The sequence below is a fragment of the Pleuronectes platessa genome, chromosome 13 (genome assembly GCF_947347685.1).
Source record: "Pleuronectes platessa chromosome 13, fPlePla1.1, whole genome shotgun sequence".
In the NCBI taxonomy this organism is placed as follows: Eukaryota; Metazoa; Chordata; class Actinopteri; order Pleuronectiformes; family Pleuronectidae; genus Pleuronectes; species Pleuronectes platessa.
This window is the reverse complement of record NC_070638.1, coordinates 4,760,090-4,777,410: the sequence shown is the minus strand read 5'-3', so window position 1 is coordinate 4,777,410 and position 17,321 is coordinate 4,760,090. Positions and strand designations below refer to the sequence as shown.

Sequence of the window (17,321 nt, the reverse complement as noted above, 5' to 3'; positions counted from 1 at the left end):
CTCTTTCCTCTCCAGGTTTACCCGAGAATCATTGGCAGAGGCCTCCCTCCCATTAAACTCCCTGATAGAACAGTTCATGTTGAGCACGCACAACAACACAAAGCTGCATTAATGCATCATCATCAATCTAATGATGTTCGTTAGAATCAATCACAGCAAAGGGAATGTTTTTTATTTGATCTAAACTTCATGTTTTGTTTCTGCAGTGTTCATTCAAACTGGTGATGTTAATGAAGCGTTTCTCCTCATGATGACGTATTTTGTTCCATTACTGTGTTAATATTTGGACTTAATTAGAAGGATCTGAATACACGTCTTGTTCCACCACTGCTCTTCTGATCTTTGCTGGCGCCGTCGGCTCCGAACCCACAGCTGCAGTGGCAAAATGAGGTCGTGATCAAAAACCATTAGGAAAAGAATAAAAAAAAAAACAGAAAGACAAACAGGCTCTCATTGTGTGTGTGTGTGGTTCATGAGTCTGTGCGACCTGCTGTTGCATGCCAAGTGGGAACAGAATCAGTGATAGGACACCCTGCTGCCTTTCTGAAAACGCACCAGCTTCACAAAGGGGATTTGTGTGTGGCGGTGAGAGGTTGGCACTGGGGAACGTTTCCCCTTTTTCCCCACTTGGCTTGCATGAGACGGTCCGCGAGCACTGGGACACCTGTGGACCAGCACGGTATAATAACAAGGTTGTTTCCCCAGGAAGTGATGCGTTTCCTGAGTCAGGCAACACTGGGCTGAGATTAGAGCCGGAGACAGGCAGAGGACAGGGGACAGACATTCACTGTTCATACTCCTTCTGCAACTTCTCACACATTTTCTTCTCAAAACCAAAAAACATGGAACAGGAAAGAGGAAAACATTTGAAATCAGACTCTTCTCTCTGAGACTGAAACCGTCCACGTCACCAAACTTTTTCTTTATTTGGCATGAGACAGGGATTTAGCGGAACCGTGATTGTAAAAAATACATTATTCATATACACCTCTAGTAAAAAAAACACTATTGAAAACGTATCTAAAAATATACAGTGAAATATAACAGCAGAATAAAAACAATTTGCATGGGGTTAAGGAGGAGGAGGAGGAGGGGGGGTGTGTGTAGGGGGGGGGGGGGGTATTTTACAAGATAACTGAGGAATGCTAACACACAGAAAAGTCGTAGTTCCCTCTGCCCTCAGTCCTCTGGCATCACCCAGACATTTGGTACCGATGTGCGCGCCGCACTTCAGAAGAGACAGTTCATGCACTTCACCGCCTTGCTGCCGTAGTCCACGCACTCCGGCCCGATGCACTGGCAGCAGGCGTTGTGAAACCAGCGGTACTTGGATCCTCCCATTGACTCACAGTAAACTTTACACTGACGGATGGACACGCAGTCGTCGAAGTAGACCACGGTGCACATGTTCTCTGAGAAAAGAGAAGGGGGGACAGATGTTAGTCACAAATCCAGTAAAGTGCGGTTTATGAAAACAAGCCCCGTCTTTAGAGTAATTACCTCCAACCCTCAACGGGCCTACTTTTACTTCAGGGGTGAAAAGAATTTGCCGCAAATAAGTGCGACCATGTGTTTTGATGGGTTTAATGAGTTAACTGCGTGGCTCCGCTGGAACGCTCCCATTAAGAGCGAGTCTTTATAGCAAATAGCACTGGTTTAAAGAGAAAGGAGAGGCAACGCCAGAAAAACGGCCACGAATGAAAATAGAAAAATGCCAGAAGAACAACACATTCGACCCAGTTGCGTTTCCCTTCCTCTGGCAGCACCACGATGAAAACCGGATCCAAAACGAACTGGTCTCAGCTCAAGACTTTCCAGTCTGCTTCAGTTCTGGGGTCGGGACTGATTTTATTACTTTGGTGAGAGGAGGAGATACCAGAGCTCCAAACCAAAGTGAGGCAGCACATTATCAAACAGTAATTTTTCTTAATCCAGCTCCGTCAGAAGCACCGGATGTCTTCTCCAAAATGTCTGAAACCAACAATTACTCCCGATCCCTGTTGAATTATCTACAGTTTAAAATTAATTCCCGCGTTTACCTTGAGTGTCGTAGCTGGCGTGGATGCTGTTCCCGGGCACGGACACGTTCTGGGGCTGGGTGTCCAGCGACTCCAGGAAGGACACCAGGTTCTCGTGGTGGGACAGCTCCTCGGCCACTGGGAAGGACACGACCATCATGTTGACCGGCGCGTCCCCTTCGGTGAGGGCGCGGAACAGCGAGGGGATCGGGCGGTGCAGCTCCTCCACGGTGCTCTTTGACGTGGCCGGAGAGTCGCTGTAGTTCTTGGGGTTACACATCCCTGACACACACAGAGAGAGAGAGAGAGAGAGAGGGATGAACACAGCGTTAAACAAACTATTCTCTCAATCACATACAGTCTTTCAAATGGTTTCAGATTTTGAAATACAATGGTGAACAAACTGGTTTTTGGAGTCATTTAAACATTTGAACAGCTGCATCTATTTCCAGAGTGTTTTTCCAAATAAACAGCCCGGAGTGATTTACTAAATTACTGTTTATCTCCGCAGCCCTGACTACCGACTCCAAACCAAATTCCATTGCGTCAGGTTCGAGTCTGAGGCCCCGGTTAAAATCTCCACACAGCTAAAAACCAAAAATATCTATAAATAAAAACACATTTTATTTATTCATACTGTTCCCAGTAAATGTTATTGTTCTAATGTAAGTTATGTTTCCTTCTCTTCAAAGACAGGTACGCAATTCTTGTGTAGAATTACACATTTTAATTTAAAGAATATACTTTTATTCTGTAAAATAAATCCAGATACCGAACATACGTTCATATTGTCAGATTTTTATTGCCCGATTAGTCTGGCTTTAAAACCCTAACATGTGTATTATGGGTGTTATAAGTTTAGTTAAATTCTTCTTTATTAAGCCCCCACACACATACAAAGTCTATGGTTAATATTGTGTGTATTAGCTCCAGTCCTGACTTCTACTTCTTGTAGATCAGTGGACTGACCCTCGAAGCACAAAGATGCTTATTTGCAAAACATAACTTCTCCGCTCACGGGGGCAGTTCAGTGAAACCACAGCACTGTGGAGTGTCTTGACTCCATTAGGGTCTTTTTAACACTTCATTTAATTTCCACACACAGTAGTAATGACATGACCAAGTCCCCACATCCTCCGATACGATCTCTCAAACCCGTTAAATGAGTCCAAGTGAATTATGGCTAATGGATAAATCATTTAATGAGCAGCGGAGTTTGACAGAGGCATTGGATTACAGAGCCGAGCTAAAAAGCAGAGCCAGAGCAGCTGTTTTAGATAAAGCATACACATGGGTCCTCCCCTCTGTGTCCTCCCTACCTCCTCCACCCTTCCTCCACAATACAAACTCTCCTCTCCTCGCCGCTCGGCCCGGCCCACTCGCGGATACACACTTCAAAGCGGCCGGCGCTTGGCACGGATAACATGTTTCGAGTGGAAACTTACTTAAAGTGGTCATAAGGTTAGCGCTGGAAGTAAGACATAGACAAAAGAGAAATGCGTACACACGCTCTGGAGCGGCAGATTGTCTGCAGTGTGTTGTAAGTGTCCGGGAGGAGAAAACTCCACCGCTGCAACATCTGGAGAGCAGGAGCTCGGTGTCAGATGCTTGTGTTTGTGTTCCACATGAAATAGATTTAATAAAGACTCCTTGTCAGCACAAACAGTCATATCTGTCAGTCAGAGCGGATCTGAGAGCAGGCTGGTGTGCAGAGGGGCTGGATGTGGAAACACCTCGACAGGTATGAAGACGCATTGAGGTCCCATCACTCACACATACAGAGGTGGTCTGCATGAGGCCAGGATCTTCTCAATGTGAAGACAAATGTCTCCTTGTGCACTATAAAGACCTGCTTCTCATCTGACTGGTTCACTCAGACACCTAGAGACCTTCTACACTTCCAAAATAGTGATAATATCAACACTGACCACATTTAAATTCATCAGTCATGGTCAGACTGGTTAAAAAACAACAGACTGGTCGGTGTGAAAGATGGAAAGCGAGATCTGATCACAAGCCGTCACCAGAGACGAGTTCTAATGCTGGGTGACACAAACCAGACAAGACGACAGCTCCAGAAACACCAAACAACCCAAAGAGACACAAAATGACAACAGAGATATACATAGTAACAAAAAAGGGGACACAAGCAACCGCAGAGGCATAAATATGAAACACAAAACAAGACATCAAGCAACCGCACCCAATAAAGGCAACACATCATTTAACAACTGACATAATAACAAGTATTTGTAGTGGACTGTAAAAGAAATAAAAATGACCACACGCAAAGACAAACAAAACCACCGCAGAGACACAAACTGAGACAGAACTTGACGCACGAAACAAGACATCAAGGAACTGCAACAAATGACACACAACTCATAACACAAAGAGTAGAGGAATGTAAACTGACAACATGCAAAGCGACCACAATGAAACACGAAGCAACCACAAGGAGCCACAAAGTTTGACAGGCAATGACACCAAATGAGTAATAAATATACAAAGAGCAGCAGAGCGGGAAGCAAACAACACACAACAAAACCCACACTGACACACAAAATGTGACAGAAAATGATGGGAAATGGCTGCAAAAACACACAAAACAACCACAGAGTGCAACACAACCAGAACGAGACACCAGGACTGAAAATGACTGACTCAACTACAGACAGTGAAATAAAGATCAACTCCACCAACCAGTCAAGATGAAGTTTATATCAATGTTTGTCCAGACTTATAACCAGTGTATATCCCAGTGACTTCAGACCAGTTCATTCTAATGGTTTCATCTTAGAGTCCAACTTAACGTGAGGAAAAGACGCCTCTTAGTGTCTCCATATTTCACAGAGGGATTAAACTGTTTGGACGTGGACCCCCTCCCCCCCGCTGCAGCTCGGTACCAGGTTGAAAGTGAAAGTTCATTTTGGCAGGTTGACCCCCCCCCCCCTTCCCCCCCACAGCTCCTTCACCCTCTGATCCTGAGAGCGACCTCGACACTTCCTGTCCACATGTGCCTGAGTGCTCCTCCGTCGGGTCAATCCTCCTTTAATTTCCTGAGCTCTGCTTCCCGCTGACACTCCTCAGAGACACGTTGCCGCTCTGCACTCGCTCACCTCACACTCGACTCGTATCAGAGCGGCAGCCCCCCCCCCCCCCCCCCCGAACCGACAGGCTCCTCAACCGACAAGTGCATCGACGCCGCCGTCTCGTTTGCTCTCAGGCTTTTTTCACAGGGTGGAAGGTGCTCGGCTGGGAGGTGACCGATAACTGCTTCTGTCAATGTGGACACAGCCCTGATGCAGTTTGTAGAAGGGTTTCTACTTTTATTTAGTTTGATATCACACTTGTTTTCAGGCTTTGTTGCAGGCAGCAGCTTTTCCAAAGTTGCAGCAGCTCAAACACTCTGGAGAGCAGCCTAGTGACAGGGATTCGTTTTTTAAGACTCCAACCTGTTGCACGGTCGATCTGTGGAACACGTTCATGACAAATCGGTCGGTGCACTCACCCACGCAGTCGCAGCACTCCTCCCAAAGGTTCCCCAGACACAACATGCACTCCTTACAGCAGGAGCAGTTCCCGTCGGTCGGACGACACTGGCACAGCTCCTGCAGGGGGACAGCAAAACACAAAACACTTCTGTTAACACAATAATGTCGATAAAACTGTGTGATAGCAGAAGTTGGGTTGAATAGAAACAAGTTAACTTCTTCACATTTAAAATATATAGATATACATTTTCTAACCTTCAGCTTAAGCATTGCCTCTTTGATTACCCTTCATCATGGAGGTTCAGTTTGCACCCCGTCCTTTTAGGAATATGTAAAAAATATTGAAGATATTTGCATAAAACTTGGAGAAAGGATGGGACATGAGTCAAGAAAGAAACCATTACATTTAGATTTTAATCCAGATAAAACAAGGATAGATTTAGGGGATGGATATAATGATTGTCTGCAACTTGGTGTGGATCCAAATGATTATTTGTTGGTCCTTGGCAGAGGTGTGTGCTTTACCGGGTGCTTTTCTAGCTATATTCGTAATTTTAATAAAATGAGAACTCCTCATCTTGCTTTACTACAAAAATAATATTTTCACAATAAAAGACGTGGGTCTGCAGCAGTAGCAGCACCACGGATCCCACAGTAGCACAGATAGACAATGTGTGGACCGACTGTACAAACAGCAGCAGTTACAACATCAACATAAAGAGCAACAGCAGGTTTTCCTCAGGTACACTAACTATTACACACACACAAGCCGTCACATGACACACACTGCACGAGGCTCTGATGGTATTTCAACAAGCATGTCATCGTCTCCGCACAACACTGTGATAACACTTAAAAAAAATAAACACAGCAGCAGACCTCCAGTCACAGCAGGTTCGGACACGTTAACATTCAAATGATTTCCTTTACACTGTAATCGAGGCCGAGCGGTTCTGAGTGAATGAATCGAATTCTGAGTCAAATTAAAAACAAATCAACGCAAGAATAAAGTCTTTCAGATTTCAGAAGACCGTTTTTAAAAAGGACAATATTCGAAAACCAAGTTAATAATGTTCTTTCTGACTCATTCAGTTCAGCCATGGCTGGAGTAACATCCTGAGGGGCCCTGGGCAAAAACCTGTTGTTGGGGCCCCACTGCCCCAAACTGGTACTTTAGAGGTGAGATCATTGGTTTCTGAATTAGACGACTGACAGAAAAGTAGTTGGTAATAACTGGAATAATTGACTAATTGGTTCAATCATCAACGTTCAATAGAAGCCGCCTCCTGAACACTTAGTTTTTGGGTTGTTTGACTGTTGGTCAGACAAAGCCATAAGAAAACTTGGACTTCAGGGAATAAGTTTCAAGGGACACACAACATCAAACTACATTGTTTCAATCTTTAAACATGTCTTTTTCAAAACTATTAAAAAAAAAGAAAAAAGGGCAAATTCATAAATAATGGTTACATAATAAAGTTTAAGAGCGAACCCCCACCGAGCCCAATAAATCCAAATTGCTTCACACACATACACAAACACACACACACACACAAACACACTTGGGAAAACAATGAAAAACAATTCTCGGTTGCAGAAGGAAAGTGATATTTATTACAAGAGCTTCTGCAAACATCCCAGAACCTCTTCTGTAGAACACGACGAGAGAGCGTGGAGGTGGGATTGAAAAGTGGGTGAGACTGCCGGAGGAGTCCCCCGCTCTCCCCCCCCCCCCCCCTGTACAGGGAGCACATTCCTCCAAGTCAAGGTCACCGTGATTGGGGAGGCGGCGGGGGGGAGAAACAGGAGGGAGGGAGAGAAAAGAAAACACCTGGAGAACAGAACATGGCTGCTCCCCCCCCCCTCCCCCCCCCCCGCTCCATTTCTCCCTTGTTTTTTCCCTCCTGTCTTTCTTTACTCTCCACCCCCCCCCCCTTTTCTCTCTCTAGCTCTTCCCTTTTCCTTTCTGTCCTTTTTATTCCTCCCCCACACTCACTCACTTCTCTTTTATATCTCTGCAGAAGTCACCTCCTCCACATTAACAGCCTCTCCAGTGACTCACCGGTGAGGGATGGCAGAACCACACACAGCTCAGTTAATCACCAGCCTCTCCGGCACCAAACCCCTGATCAACATCGGATCCCGGGAGTAATTACGACTCTCAGAGGTGGTATTATATATATAAAAAAAAGAAAACTAAAACGGCTGCCAACAGGAAAAGAGAAAACACGCATCTGTCGCATTTCACAAAAGAGAAAATGCTTCTTCTTTTTTTTAAAACCCTCTCATGGAAACATTTTGTCGAGCTTCTGCCTCGTTTCTTTTCACCTCGGCGCTCGGCCATCGGAATGTACGTCACACCCGAGTGACCCGAGTTGATGGAGTTCCAGTTGCACAGACACAATGTTTACGTTGGCCTGTTAGCCATTGTTAGCAACACCAGTTCATTATAAAGCATCAGGCAGCATTTCACAGATACGTAGTATAAAGTCCAAGGAGAGTATTTGGACAGAACCATGTGTCCGACACGTTTACCGACAGATGTGTTACTGTGGCAGCCATCTTGGATTAGCGAGGTTCCTCCGACTTTCCGAGTCGAAATTCCAACTCGGTCTGTAATTCTGAGATCGGAGATTTAATGGAACGCACTGAACAAACTAAACACCTTCTGAGTTTTTATGACAACTTTCACGTTTGGAAAGGGGAGGGGGAAGTGAGGGGCTGTTCAGCTGCCACACGCACCTTCACCACTAGATGTCACTAAATCCTACACACTGAACCTTTAATGTGTTTGGGTTGTTGCCGTGTCCATTGGTCAAAAGAAACCTTTCAAATATGTCGCCATTTTGGTAATAACTTTGACATATGACTGAATCAACAAGCTGCAGTCTAATCCTCAGCTGCAGCGTTTCCTCACTGAGATGAATGAGGTCGACTCGGCCACTTGAACGACTCCTATCAGGCGTCTCTGGCTACAAAGAGGAAACGGCTGTGATCAGTCAACTGAGTGCGAGTGAGACCAAACGACTCCGGAGGGAAAGTGAACATTTGCAGCCGCGTCAGGCCGAGTTGCTGCTGCTGCTGCTGCTGCTGCTCTCACTTTGAAAGCCGCTGCCCCACCCTGCTCCACAGCCCCGGCCTGCACAGTCTCAGAGCTGTCCCGTGGATCTCTGCACACTTCACGGCCTCCCCACACACACACACACACCTCCTCCTGACCTTAGCCTCCATCCCCTCCTCCTCCCTCGTTCTCCCACCCTCAGGGGTTTTGGGGGAATTCAGACAAATGACTTGAGATGGCAGCAGAGCGTGAAGGCGAGCGGCGGACAGCAGATCCCACTAATCACGAGCAGCGTGGAGAAGTTTCTCCTTCAGAGCACACGCACCATCGGCCCTCGGCCCCTGACAGCCGGCGAGTCGGTGTCGACGGGGTCGCGGAAGCTGCAGAGCTCGGTGTCCTGAGCAATGATTCATCGGGCGAAATAAGCCACCTGGAAGTAAAAGGAGGAAGAAGCGGAGCCACAGATGCTCTGTTGATAACAGGATGTTTGATTTTCTTTTAACAGAAATTGAAGCCAGAGGGAGCAGATGTTTGTCGTTTGGTCCCAACGAAGAAAATATAGACTGTGATCGTTTACTATAGAATCCACTTTGAAAATTGACTAGATTTTTGGTAAACTAGAAATTTAAGCATTTTTCTTAAATTCTTTAGATTCAGAAAGTTAAATTTGCAGAACAGTTCTGTTTGTATTAATCAAATTACTAAAAGACCGGTTGGAAAATACTTGAGATGAATCAATACTAAAATAATTCATTAGTTGCAGCTTCTACATAATCTTGTGATTATCAAGATGCATCATGGTCTCAATATCCAGTTTCATCCTGAAGACAAATGGCTTCTTAAATTATAAAAGTGAAACATTTCTTTTGATTACACTTTAGGCTTTCTGTGTTTTTCATGGTTGATTAGATTAAACTTAATAAACAGTCATTAAAGTACATTAACGTGTCAAAGGCTCCTGTGATGCGAGTTTCTCCTGAAGGTAAATACGCAGTTTAGAAAATGTCCGATTAAGTTTCTCCAGACTGGCCAGAAACAAAGATTCGTCTTTTTCCTCCTCTTGCTTGTTCACAATGAACCAAACTAAGCTGCACCAGAGTCTGACGTCAAATCCCACGACGGCGCCGGAGAATCAGAGGCGTGACATGAAACATCTGCAGCCGACACATCACACCGACCCTTTACACAGATGTTCATCCAGCTCCATGACAACATCTGCTGCCGTCTTCAAACCAGAACCACGATGACTCCCAACATAATGGAGACGTCACTTTCTCACCTTGAACCCGATACTCGCCGTGTTAATACTGTGGCGCTGTACTGGAGAGCCGGGCCTGGGATTACATGGTAAAATATTACAGAGGCCCCTCTACAGATTCACCTTGGACAGGAATCTATAAACCGCTGCCTTACATTAAGAATCAGGATCTGCAGCTCGTGGTTGTATCACTTATTGTTTAGGCTGCTGTTACTTTTTCCTCCTCATTTGTTTATAATATCCAAAAATAGTGAATTCACAATAACCAATAAGAAAACAGCAAGTTATTGTGATTTTAAATTAACCGATTATCAGAATTGCCGTAGGTAAATTTTCAAAATTTGACAAATTGACCTTGTCTGAACCAAAAGTCTTGATTCTCACTCTGAGCTCAACTTCCTGCTCCAAAACCCACAGATTCTTTAAACCTCAAACTGTACCTGCAAATCAGTGAGTGAGGTCAAACAGGTGAAATGGCCACTGAGGTTAAATACAGTACTTTAAAAAGGATGTTAATGGCAGAGGCAGGACCACTAAAACACACACACACACACACACACACACACACACACACACACACACACACACACACACACACACACACACACACACACACACACACACACACACACACACACACACACACACACACACACAAGTTGACAGGTGGTGGAAAAACCAACCAACGCCTTTTCTTCATCTTTTCCTAAAAAAAAGTGTTAATGAATGTATGTGTATGTATGTATGGGGGGGGGGGGGGGAACCACTCCACGTCCCATCAGCCACCTGGCTAGGACGTGAGGGGAAAATGTGACAGAGAGGAAGCGATGATAGAAAGTATGAAAATAAAAGTGTGAGTTGTTGACGTGGAGCTAAAATCAGAACCTCACTGACAAAATTCACCCACAATCCTCTGCTCTGACCTTCGTCAGTGACAGAACAGAACAGGTGAGTATAAAACAGGATGAATTCACGTCCCTCCTCCTCCTCTTCCTCCTCTTCCTCCTCCACCTCCTCCTCCTCCTCCTCCTCCGCTCGCTCCAAGAGAAACCTTCCTTCCAAACTTTGCTCAGCTTATCGAAGGAATGTATCTTGCATTCTTCGCCACAGATTCCATCTTTGTTCTCGGCTCCAACATCCATCTGATCTCAGGCACATTTTAATTTGAGTTTTGGCTACTGCCGATCATTTGTCTTTCTTCTATATGAGATATTTGTACAGAACGAGGACAGACACACACCGATCCAAGTACCAACAGCTGAGACATTTTCCTTTTCCTCTGGTTGACTCACTCTCAAGCTGCCGTGTGTTCTCAGGCCGTCCTCAGCAGTTTCATGCTGATTTTAAAAAGTTCAAAAATAACACGATTTTCACGGCGCTGCTTCTGTTCTTTGCTTGAACTCCGACTTCAGCTGTAAACACCATTTCATTCGTGTTCCTGTCAGGAGGAATAACAGCGCGTGTTTACACAAAACAGCTGCACGGCTGTAGAACCGAGGAGCCGAACTTGGACGTGTCCACGTTGAAGTTTTCCTGTTTTCGATCGACAGAGGAGAACATCGAACCCGTGGGCGACGTTCAGAACTCAGAGGTTTGACGGCTGCTGACGCTGAGCAGCCTGAGCAAGGTCAAGCCCGAGTAGTCAGAGAAATCACAGATTTCCATAAACTATATTCCAAATTGATGGGTTCAAATTGATATATTTTGGTACTGTAGGTTAGAAAAGGGTAAGAAAAGGCTAGTTTTGCTTTGTTTGGGCCGATTCTTTTGAATTAAAGCCAGAAAACCATGGAATCTGCCTCAGTATAACAGTGAAGGTCTGTTATTGTGCACTTGTTGTGTAAATCATACATTCAGCTTCCGTCTTTCTCAGAGAACCGAGTTTTCAAAGTGTTAAACCCTCTCCCCGGGCCTCTTACCTGAATGAGGCACTTGCTGACGTCGCTGGCACAGAGGGCTTTGTTGCAGCCCGAGCTCACCGACAGTCCCGCGAGGAGGAAGAGGAGAGCTGTGGCGGCGGCGGTGGGGAGGATCAGCTGACCGGGCCTCATCCTGACGGCTCACCAGCACGACACTGGAAACACCTACATCAACAACAACAACAACAACACAAGAGCACAGGACCTCAGAGAGCGGTTGAATAACACCAGACTTCGAATGGGGAGGATACAGAGTGAACTAGGGAATCAAAGCACAGCACAACGTGGATGGAAACGTCCAAAAGTCACATGGTCGATATCCAAATGAGGAAATAATCTGCTTTTCTTTATCTTCATCTGCTTTTTAACTCACATTCCCCTTTTAAAAAACAAAGCAGGCAGGATAATGTGCAGAGTCAGTGTGACATCTGAAACCTGCATTTGGTGCCAGGGCTCTGCAGCTACAGGCTACAACAGGCGGAGAGAGGAGCTGCACACACAGAATGAGAATCATAGCTTTGTCCTGCTTTCATGTGCAAATGTCAGATTTGTAGAAAGGCCTGAGTCATATTTCATTCAAGGGCCAGGGCTAGAGACAACACGCAGACACACACATTTTCTCTCTCTTTCTCTCACACACACACACACACACACACACACACACACACACACACACACACACACACACACACACACACACACACACACACACACACACACACACACACACACACACACACACACACACACACACACACACACACACACATCTGGCAACATCAGCCTCCTTCACCTACATTTTCAAACGCATCGCATTAACCCCAGCACAGTTTGATTTCAGCGGCTTTGATCCGTGTCTCGTGACGCTGGAGACAACATGTGAGGAACCTTCTCTCCCTCGTTGCTTCACCTTCTTTCTCTTGTGTCTCTCTCTCTTTTTTTGTAAGTTTTTTTTTTTCACCGCTAACTCCAACACACACACACACAAAAAACTTCTCCTGCTCCACTCGAGCTCAGCCGCAGAAACATCGAGTGCGCAAAGAACCAACGCGGAGGAGCAAACTTACCACAAGCGGCTGTTAACAAGTTCACGACTTGTCCTTTTATCCGAGGGGGCTGTGCGGTAGTCTCCTCTTTGAACTCCTCCAGGATGGTGTGTGTGTCTGTGTGTGTGTGTGTGTCTGTGCCGCCGCCGCTCCACTGTCCACTGCGTCCACAGGGCGTCAGTCTCTCCGCAGCACAAAGCGACAGGCAGTCGGGCGCCTTAAAGGCACACACTCCATTTTCTCTCCGCCGTGTGAGGAGGACGGACACCGGGCCTCGGGTCACTACGCACCGGACCAGCGTGTGCAGGGGAACCGGCGCGGAAGGATCTGCGTTATCAAACCGTGACTATCACCGAGGGCTTTGATCTACAGCCGCTTCCCTCCCCGCGGAGCCCCGTGCGTAAAAGTCTTGTGCGTAAAAAGTTCCAACGCGTTTATTCCCCTGTAGCCACGCTCGTCGGTAGCCGGACCATGCGGGATGTGTTGGGCTGCTTTTACACCAGCAAGACCCCCACCACACGCACACAGACACACACACATCCACCCCTCTCTATTAAACAGCCCTTTGTCTCCAGCCTCATCAGCGGCCTCGTGAGTGCGCTCGTTAGGTGAGAAAGGTGCGATTCGGAAGCGGCGGGGCAGAGCAGGCGTCCCGCTGAGACGCGTCCCCCCCCACCCCAGACACACACACACACACTCAACACAACCCCCTCGACCCCAGCGAAGACACACAACCGCCCCGACGAGCCATTCAAACTCCACAGGTGTTTGTTTTCACTGGAGCAGCATCAAAGCCACAGCAGGCCTCCACTTCCAGCCTGATAGGCGGGAGAGGACGCACCTTCAGGCGGGGAGGACACATTTCAATCTGATCCAGGATCCAGGAGGAAGGATTCAGTTCAACCAACTCACATTAAATACGTTCAGTCGAATGAGTTAAATGAGTTGATCCATGTTTGAACAAACTTTGATTCCATTCAGACTTAATTGTTGTGTTGAAAGTGAAGTTTTGGATCATGAATGATGGTTTGTTCAAAATGTTTGAAGGTTATAAAGAGTTTGAGCTGAACTCTAAATAAACTGTTTAAAGTTTTTACACGCAGGGAATAGAGGGAGAGAGTTTTCAGTGGATTTGTACTTTGTCTTTTCGGGAAATACCCTGTTCTCAGTTTATTAGGGACAGTGACACCCATCCAAAACTAACGGAGTCTTAATAAAATGCAGTAATTCGTCATCATGATAGCTAAGTTTACTTTGTGTTTAAACTGTTTTAGATACTTATATATTCAACTGTCAGATGAGATAAGAGAATCCTTTATTAGTGCCACAAGTGGGAAATTTGCAATATTACAGCAGAGTAATAATAAGTAACTGATGTGTAAGGAAATATAAACAATATGAGTGGAATAAAAACTAGTAAATATAGAATAAAACCAGGTATATTTATACTGCTGAAAATGATCCGTGCTGGAGATAAATCCACACAACCAGTGTTTTAATATTTATGAACCTTACTGTGAAAACATTTTGACAAATTTCAATGTTCAGATTCACACAGAATCAACAGAAAGTCTCCTGATCGGTTTAAAGTCCAAAAGAACCATCTTCAGAGACAAGAAGGAGGAGCCTGGTCCCACAGAGGCCTGAGCTCGAACCCATGGAGCTGGTCTGGGATCAGATAAATCTACTGAGGAGAAACTGCACAGAAGGATTTAGATTGTACAAGTTCAGTGTCACTATTACAGTTTGATGTAAGATGTGTACTTATATAATTTACCTTAGTAGAAGTAGCAGTGACCCCCCCCCCCCCATTATAAATATCATATTACAAGTCGTAGTCCTGTTTTCAAATGTTTTACTTGAAGTTCACAAATATTCGCTGCAAAATGTACTTAAAGTATGAAATGTACTTGTGTGGTTGCAATGCAAAATACTGTTTATTAGAGTTGTACATGTCACATTGATCTAAAAAGTACAAACATTATGAAATATAAGTAATGGAGTAAATGTATGTACTAAACACACAAGTAGCAGTACTTCAAAATAGCTTCATTTACCCAATTTATTTAAATAAAACACTTTGTTTAATGTGGTCCTATTTGTCAGTATAATAAACATGTGTAATGTTTCCTTATTAATCTGATGAACCTGCTGCACTCAAGTTACTGACTTGGTTGTACAGCGACATCTGCTGGCTGAGGATAGTATTGCTAAAATCCTCGAGCAGCTGCAACGTTATGAAAGTTTTATAAAACATAATTGAATCTGTTTAAAATAAGTGAAGAAGCTGTTCTGTTTTCTCAGAGCTCATCAGAAATGTTTTATCTTTTTATGATAAATTATAAAGTAAACATCTCAATGTGACGTGACAGAACTTTTTGCTGTGTCCAACCAACACATAAATAATATTCAGTTTATAAAAAAACATTTTGAAATTGTCACATTGCCGCTGCACATTAAAAAACAAACAGTTAATAATTATCAACACTACTAATTAATTAACAGATAATAGACGAACTGATGATCACCTGCTATTTAGCAGCTTTAAAATAAATGACACCAAAAACCCAGAGATTTAATTTCACAACAAATAAAATTTATTCAATTATATATTACAAATATGTACAAGTCATGTAACAAGTAAATATTAAAATAGACATTTTTTAGAACTATCGTTCAAAAGGCATTATGTTGAAAAAATAGGATTTGTTGTGATCTCACATTGAAACTGTAAAAGTATGTTTTTTTTCTCCTTGGAAGCCACAACAGACTTTAATGTGCGCGAGACACGAAGGACGACACACGAGGAGTGAGGCCGCGAGGATGTAACACGAGGGCGCGAGAAAATAAAAAAAGAAGAAGAAGAAAAATAAGAAAAAAGCTGGAACACTTCAGTAAACCTCACATTTAGTCCACGGAACAGCTCTTCAGGAAAAAAGTACAAACAACGCAACGCATGCACAGCATTTAATTGCCAAAAGTCCAAAAACACCAGCTGTGGCGTGGAGCTCCAGATGAGGAAGGAAGAAACAGTAAAAACAAAAAGAACACAACGAAAGCCAACACGTGCTTAATGTTCTAAGCCAACGACAACGAGAACATCACAGACGAAGAGGACACTCAATATAAAAACCAACTTTGGTCCATTAAAACGTGAGACAGAACGAGTTTACAATCAAAATATCTATTATTTTTTGTTTTTACAAGTTTAAAACAATAATTACATGGCTATTTACAAATGCACATTTTTTTATGTATAAAATAAGTTAAAAAAATTAAGAGCACAATCTGTACACACTGTATGAACACTCACTTTGAAACAATTGAACTCTTTCAGCTGTGTGACCCTGCGTGACGAGGAGCCGCTGGTCGGCGTCCACTCCTCTGCTTCTGGCTGCAGCTCCTGGCCCAGCGTTTGGTCTCTGCTCCCTGGGCTCCGTCTGCGGCCTGGACCCCCGTCTGCCCCGGCTGGTCCACGTCCCGTCCCCCCGGTCCTCGTGGTGGGCGTGCCGGTTCGGACTCAACGAGCTCTGGAGTAAAAAAAAACGTCTCTTTTCTAAGTGCTCTTCTGTTTTGCCGCCACATTCTAAGTGCTCTCCTCGTTCCTCGAATGCTTTGGGCTGTCGCTCGGGTCCGCGGCGCGGCCACCACTTTGGCAAAGTAGGCCCGGTCCCACGGTTCATATCGGGGTGAGGTCAAAGTCGTCGTTGACCTCCACGAGGGGGATGTAGAACTCAGGGATCTCGAAGATGCTGGTGGACTTGTAGGTGGCCGGGTCCAGCTCCTGCAGTTTGAGCTGCCACTCCAGGCGCTGCACGGCGTTCAGGGCCGCCGCCTCGTGCTGTTGCCTCATCAGGAGACACGTCTGTGGAGGGGAAACAACACACATCATTATTTTATCCGACCAGATGTTTTCAGTTAGATAAACATTGTGCAAGGAAGAGCCGGTCAGTGAAAGAGCAGAAAAACAACACATGAAAGAGCAAGAGGCTCAAAACAAGCCAAGGTTTTTGGCAGAAATGAAGAATTCTTCAACTTGTTAACAAAACTCAAAGAAGCTGCTTTTCACCTCAAGATGAAGTGATTACTTGAAAACAAAATGATTTGAGTCTCAGGGAAGTTGAACGTGGAGCAGCTGGTTTGATCAGGTGATACAAATCACAGATAAACCAGTGGCTTCATGTTCAGTTTGTTTTGATGCTCTTTGGTTCCCAGCACTGGTTGAGAAATGTCTTCCATTTACTTGTAGGATTTATGTGGCTCCACTGGCTTGAATATAATATTCAGAAATGTGTTTTCATTAGTGTCTAATAACCTGAAACTAAGCATCAGGTTTTTGTGACCTTAGAAAGTGATTCTACAGTTGGACAGAGAGGACGAGGACATGTAACGTTTTTACTTTTCATGAAGAAAACCATAGATTCTCCTTCCTGCTCAGAAGGTAAAGGCTCTGTGTGCTACTCAGTTGGCTGCAATATGCAAGTTTACCTCTAGATGTCCCTCAAAGCTACACACTGAGCCTTAA

The 17,321-nt window shown here is 44.8% G+C and overlaps 2 protein-coding genes across 4 annotated transcripts in view; both read right to left on the bottom strand.

Annotated features, from left to right (window-relative positions):
• Nucleotides 1-903: 903 nt before the first annotated feature.
• twsg1a (twisted gastrulation BMP signaling modulator 1a) lies at nucleotides 904-13,470 on the bottom strand. The gene is made up of 5 exons (XM_053437669.1): nucleotides 12,818-13,470; nucleotides 11,751-11,915; nucleotides 5,530-5,629; nucleotides 2,040-2,300; nucleotides 904-1,412 (listed from the first exon to the last, which is right to left on the bottom strand). The coding sequence occupies exons 2-5, from the start codon at nucleotides 11,880-11,882 to the stop codon at nucleotides 1,231-1,233; spliced, it is 675 nt and encodes a 224-aa protein (XP_053293644.1). The 5' UTR covers nucleotides 11,883-11,915; nucleotides 12,818-13,470; the 3' UTR covers nucleotides 904-1,230.
• A 1,900-nt stretch (nucleotides 13,471-15,370) lies between these two features.
• The window catches only part of ankrd12 (ankyrin repeat domain 12), a 28,103-nt gene continuing 26,152 nt past the window's right edge, over nucleotides 15,371-17,321 (bottom strand). For all 3 annotated transcript variants that reach the window (XM_053437550.1, XM_053437549.1, XM_053437551.1), the window contains one exon: nucleotides 15,371-16,661. In XM_053437550.1, the coding sequence (XP_053293525.1) occupies nucleotides 16,476-16,661 (186 nt within the window). In that variant the 3' untranslated portion in view covers nucleotides 15,371-16,475. The remainder of the gene's footprint in view (nucleotides 16,662-17,321) is intronic.

Excerpts from the sequence above, each read along its gene's own strand:
- twsg1a (XM_053437669.1), bottom strand. The coding sequence starts at position 11,882 with ATGAGGCCCGGTCAGCTGATCCTCCCCACCGCCGCCGCCACAGCTCTC. Across the intron at positions 5,630-11,750 it reads TCAGCAAGTGCCTCATTCAG|GAGCTGTGCCAGTGTCGTCC; the intron begins GTAAGAGGCCCG and ends GTCCCCCTGCAG. Across the intron at positions 2,301-5,529 it reads GGAGTGCTGCGACTGCGTGG|GGATGTGTAACCCCAAGAAC; the intron begins GTGAGTGCACCG and ends TGTGTGTGTCAG.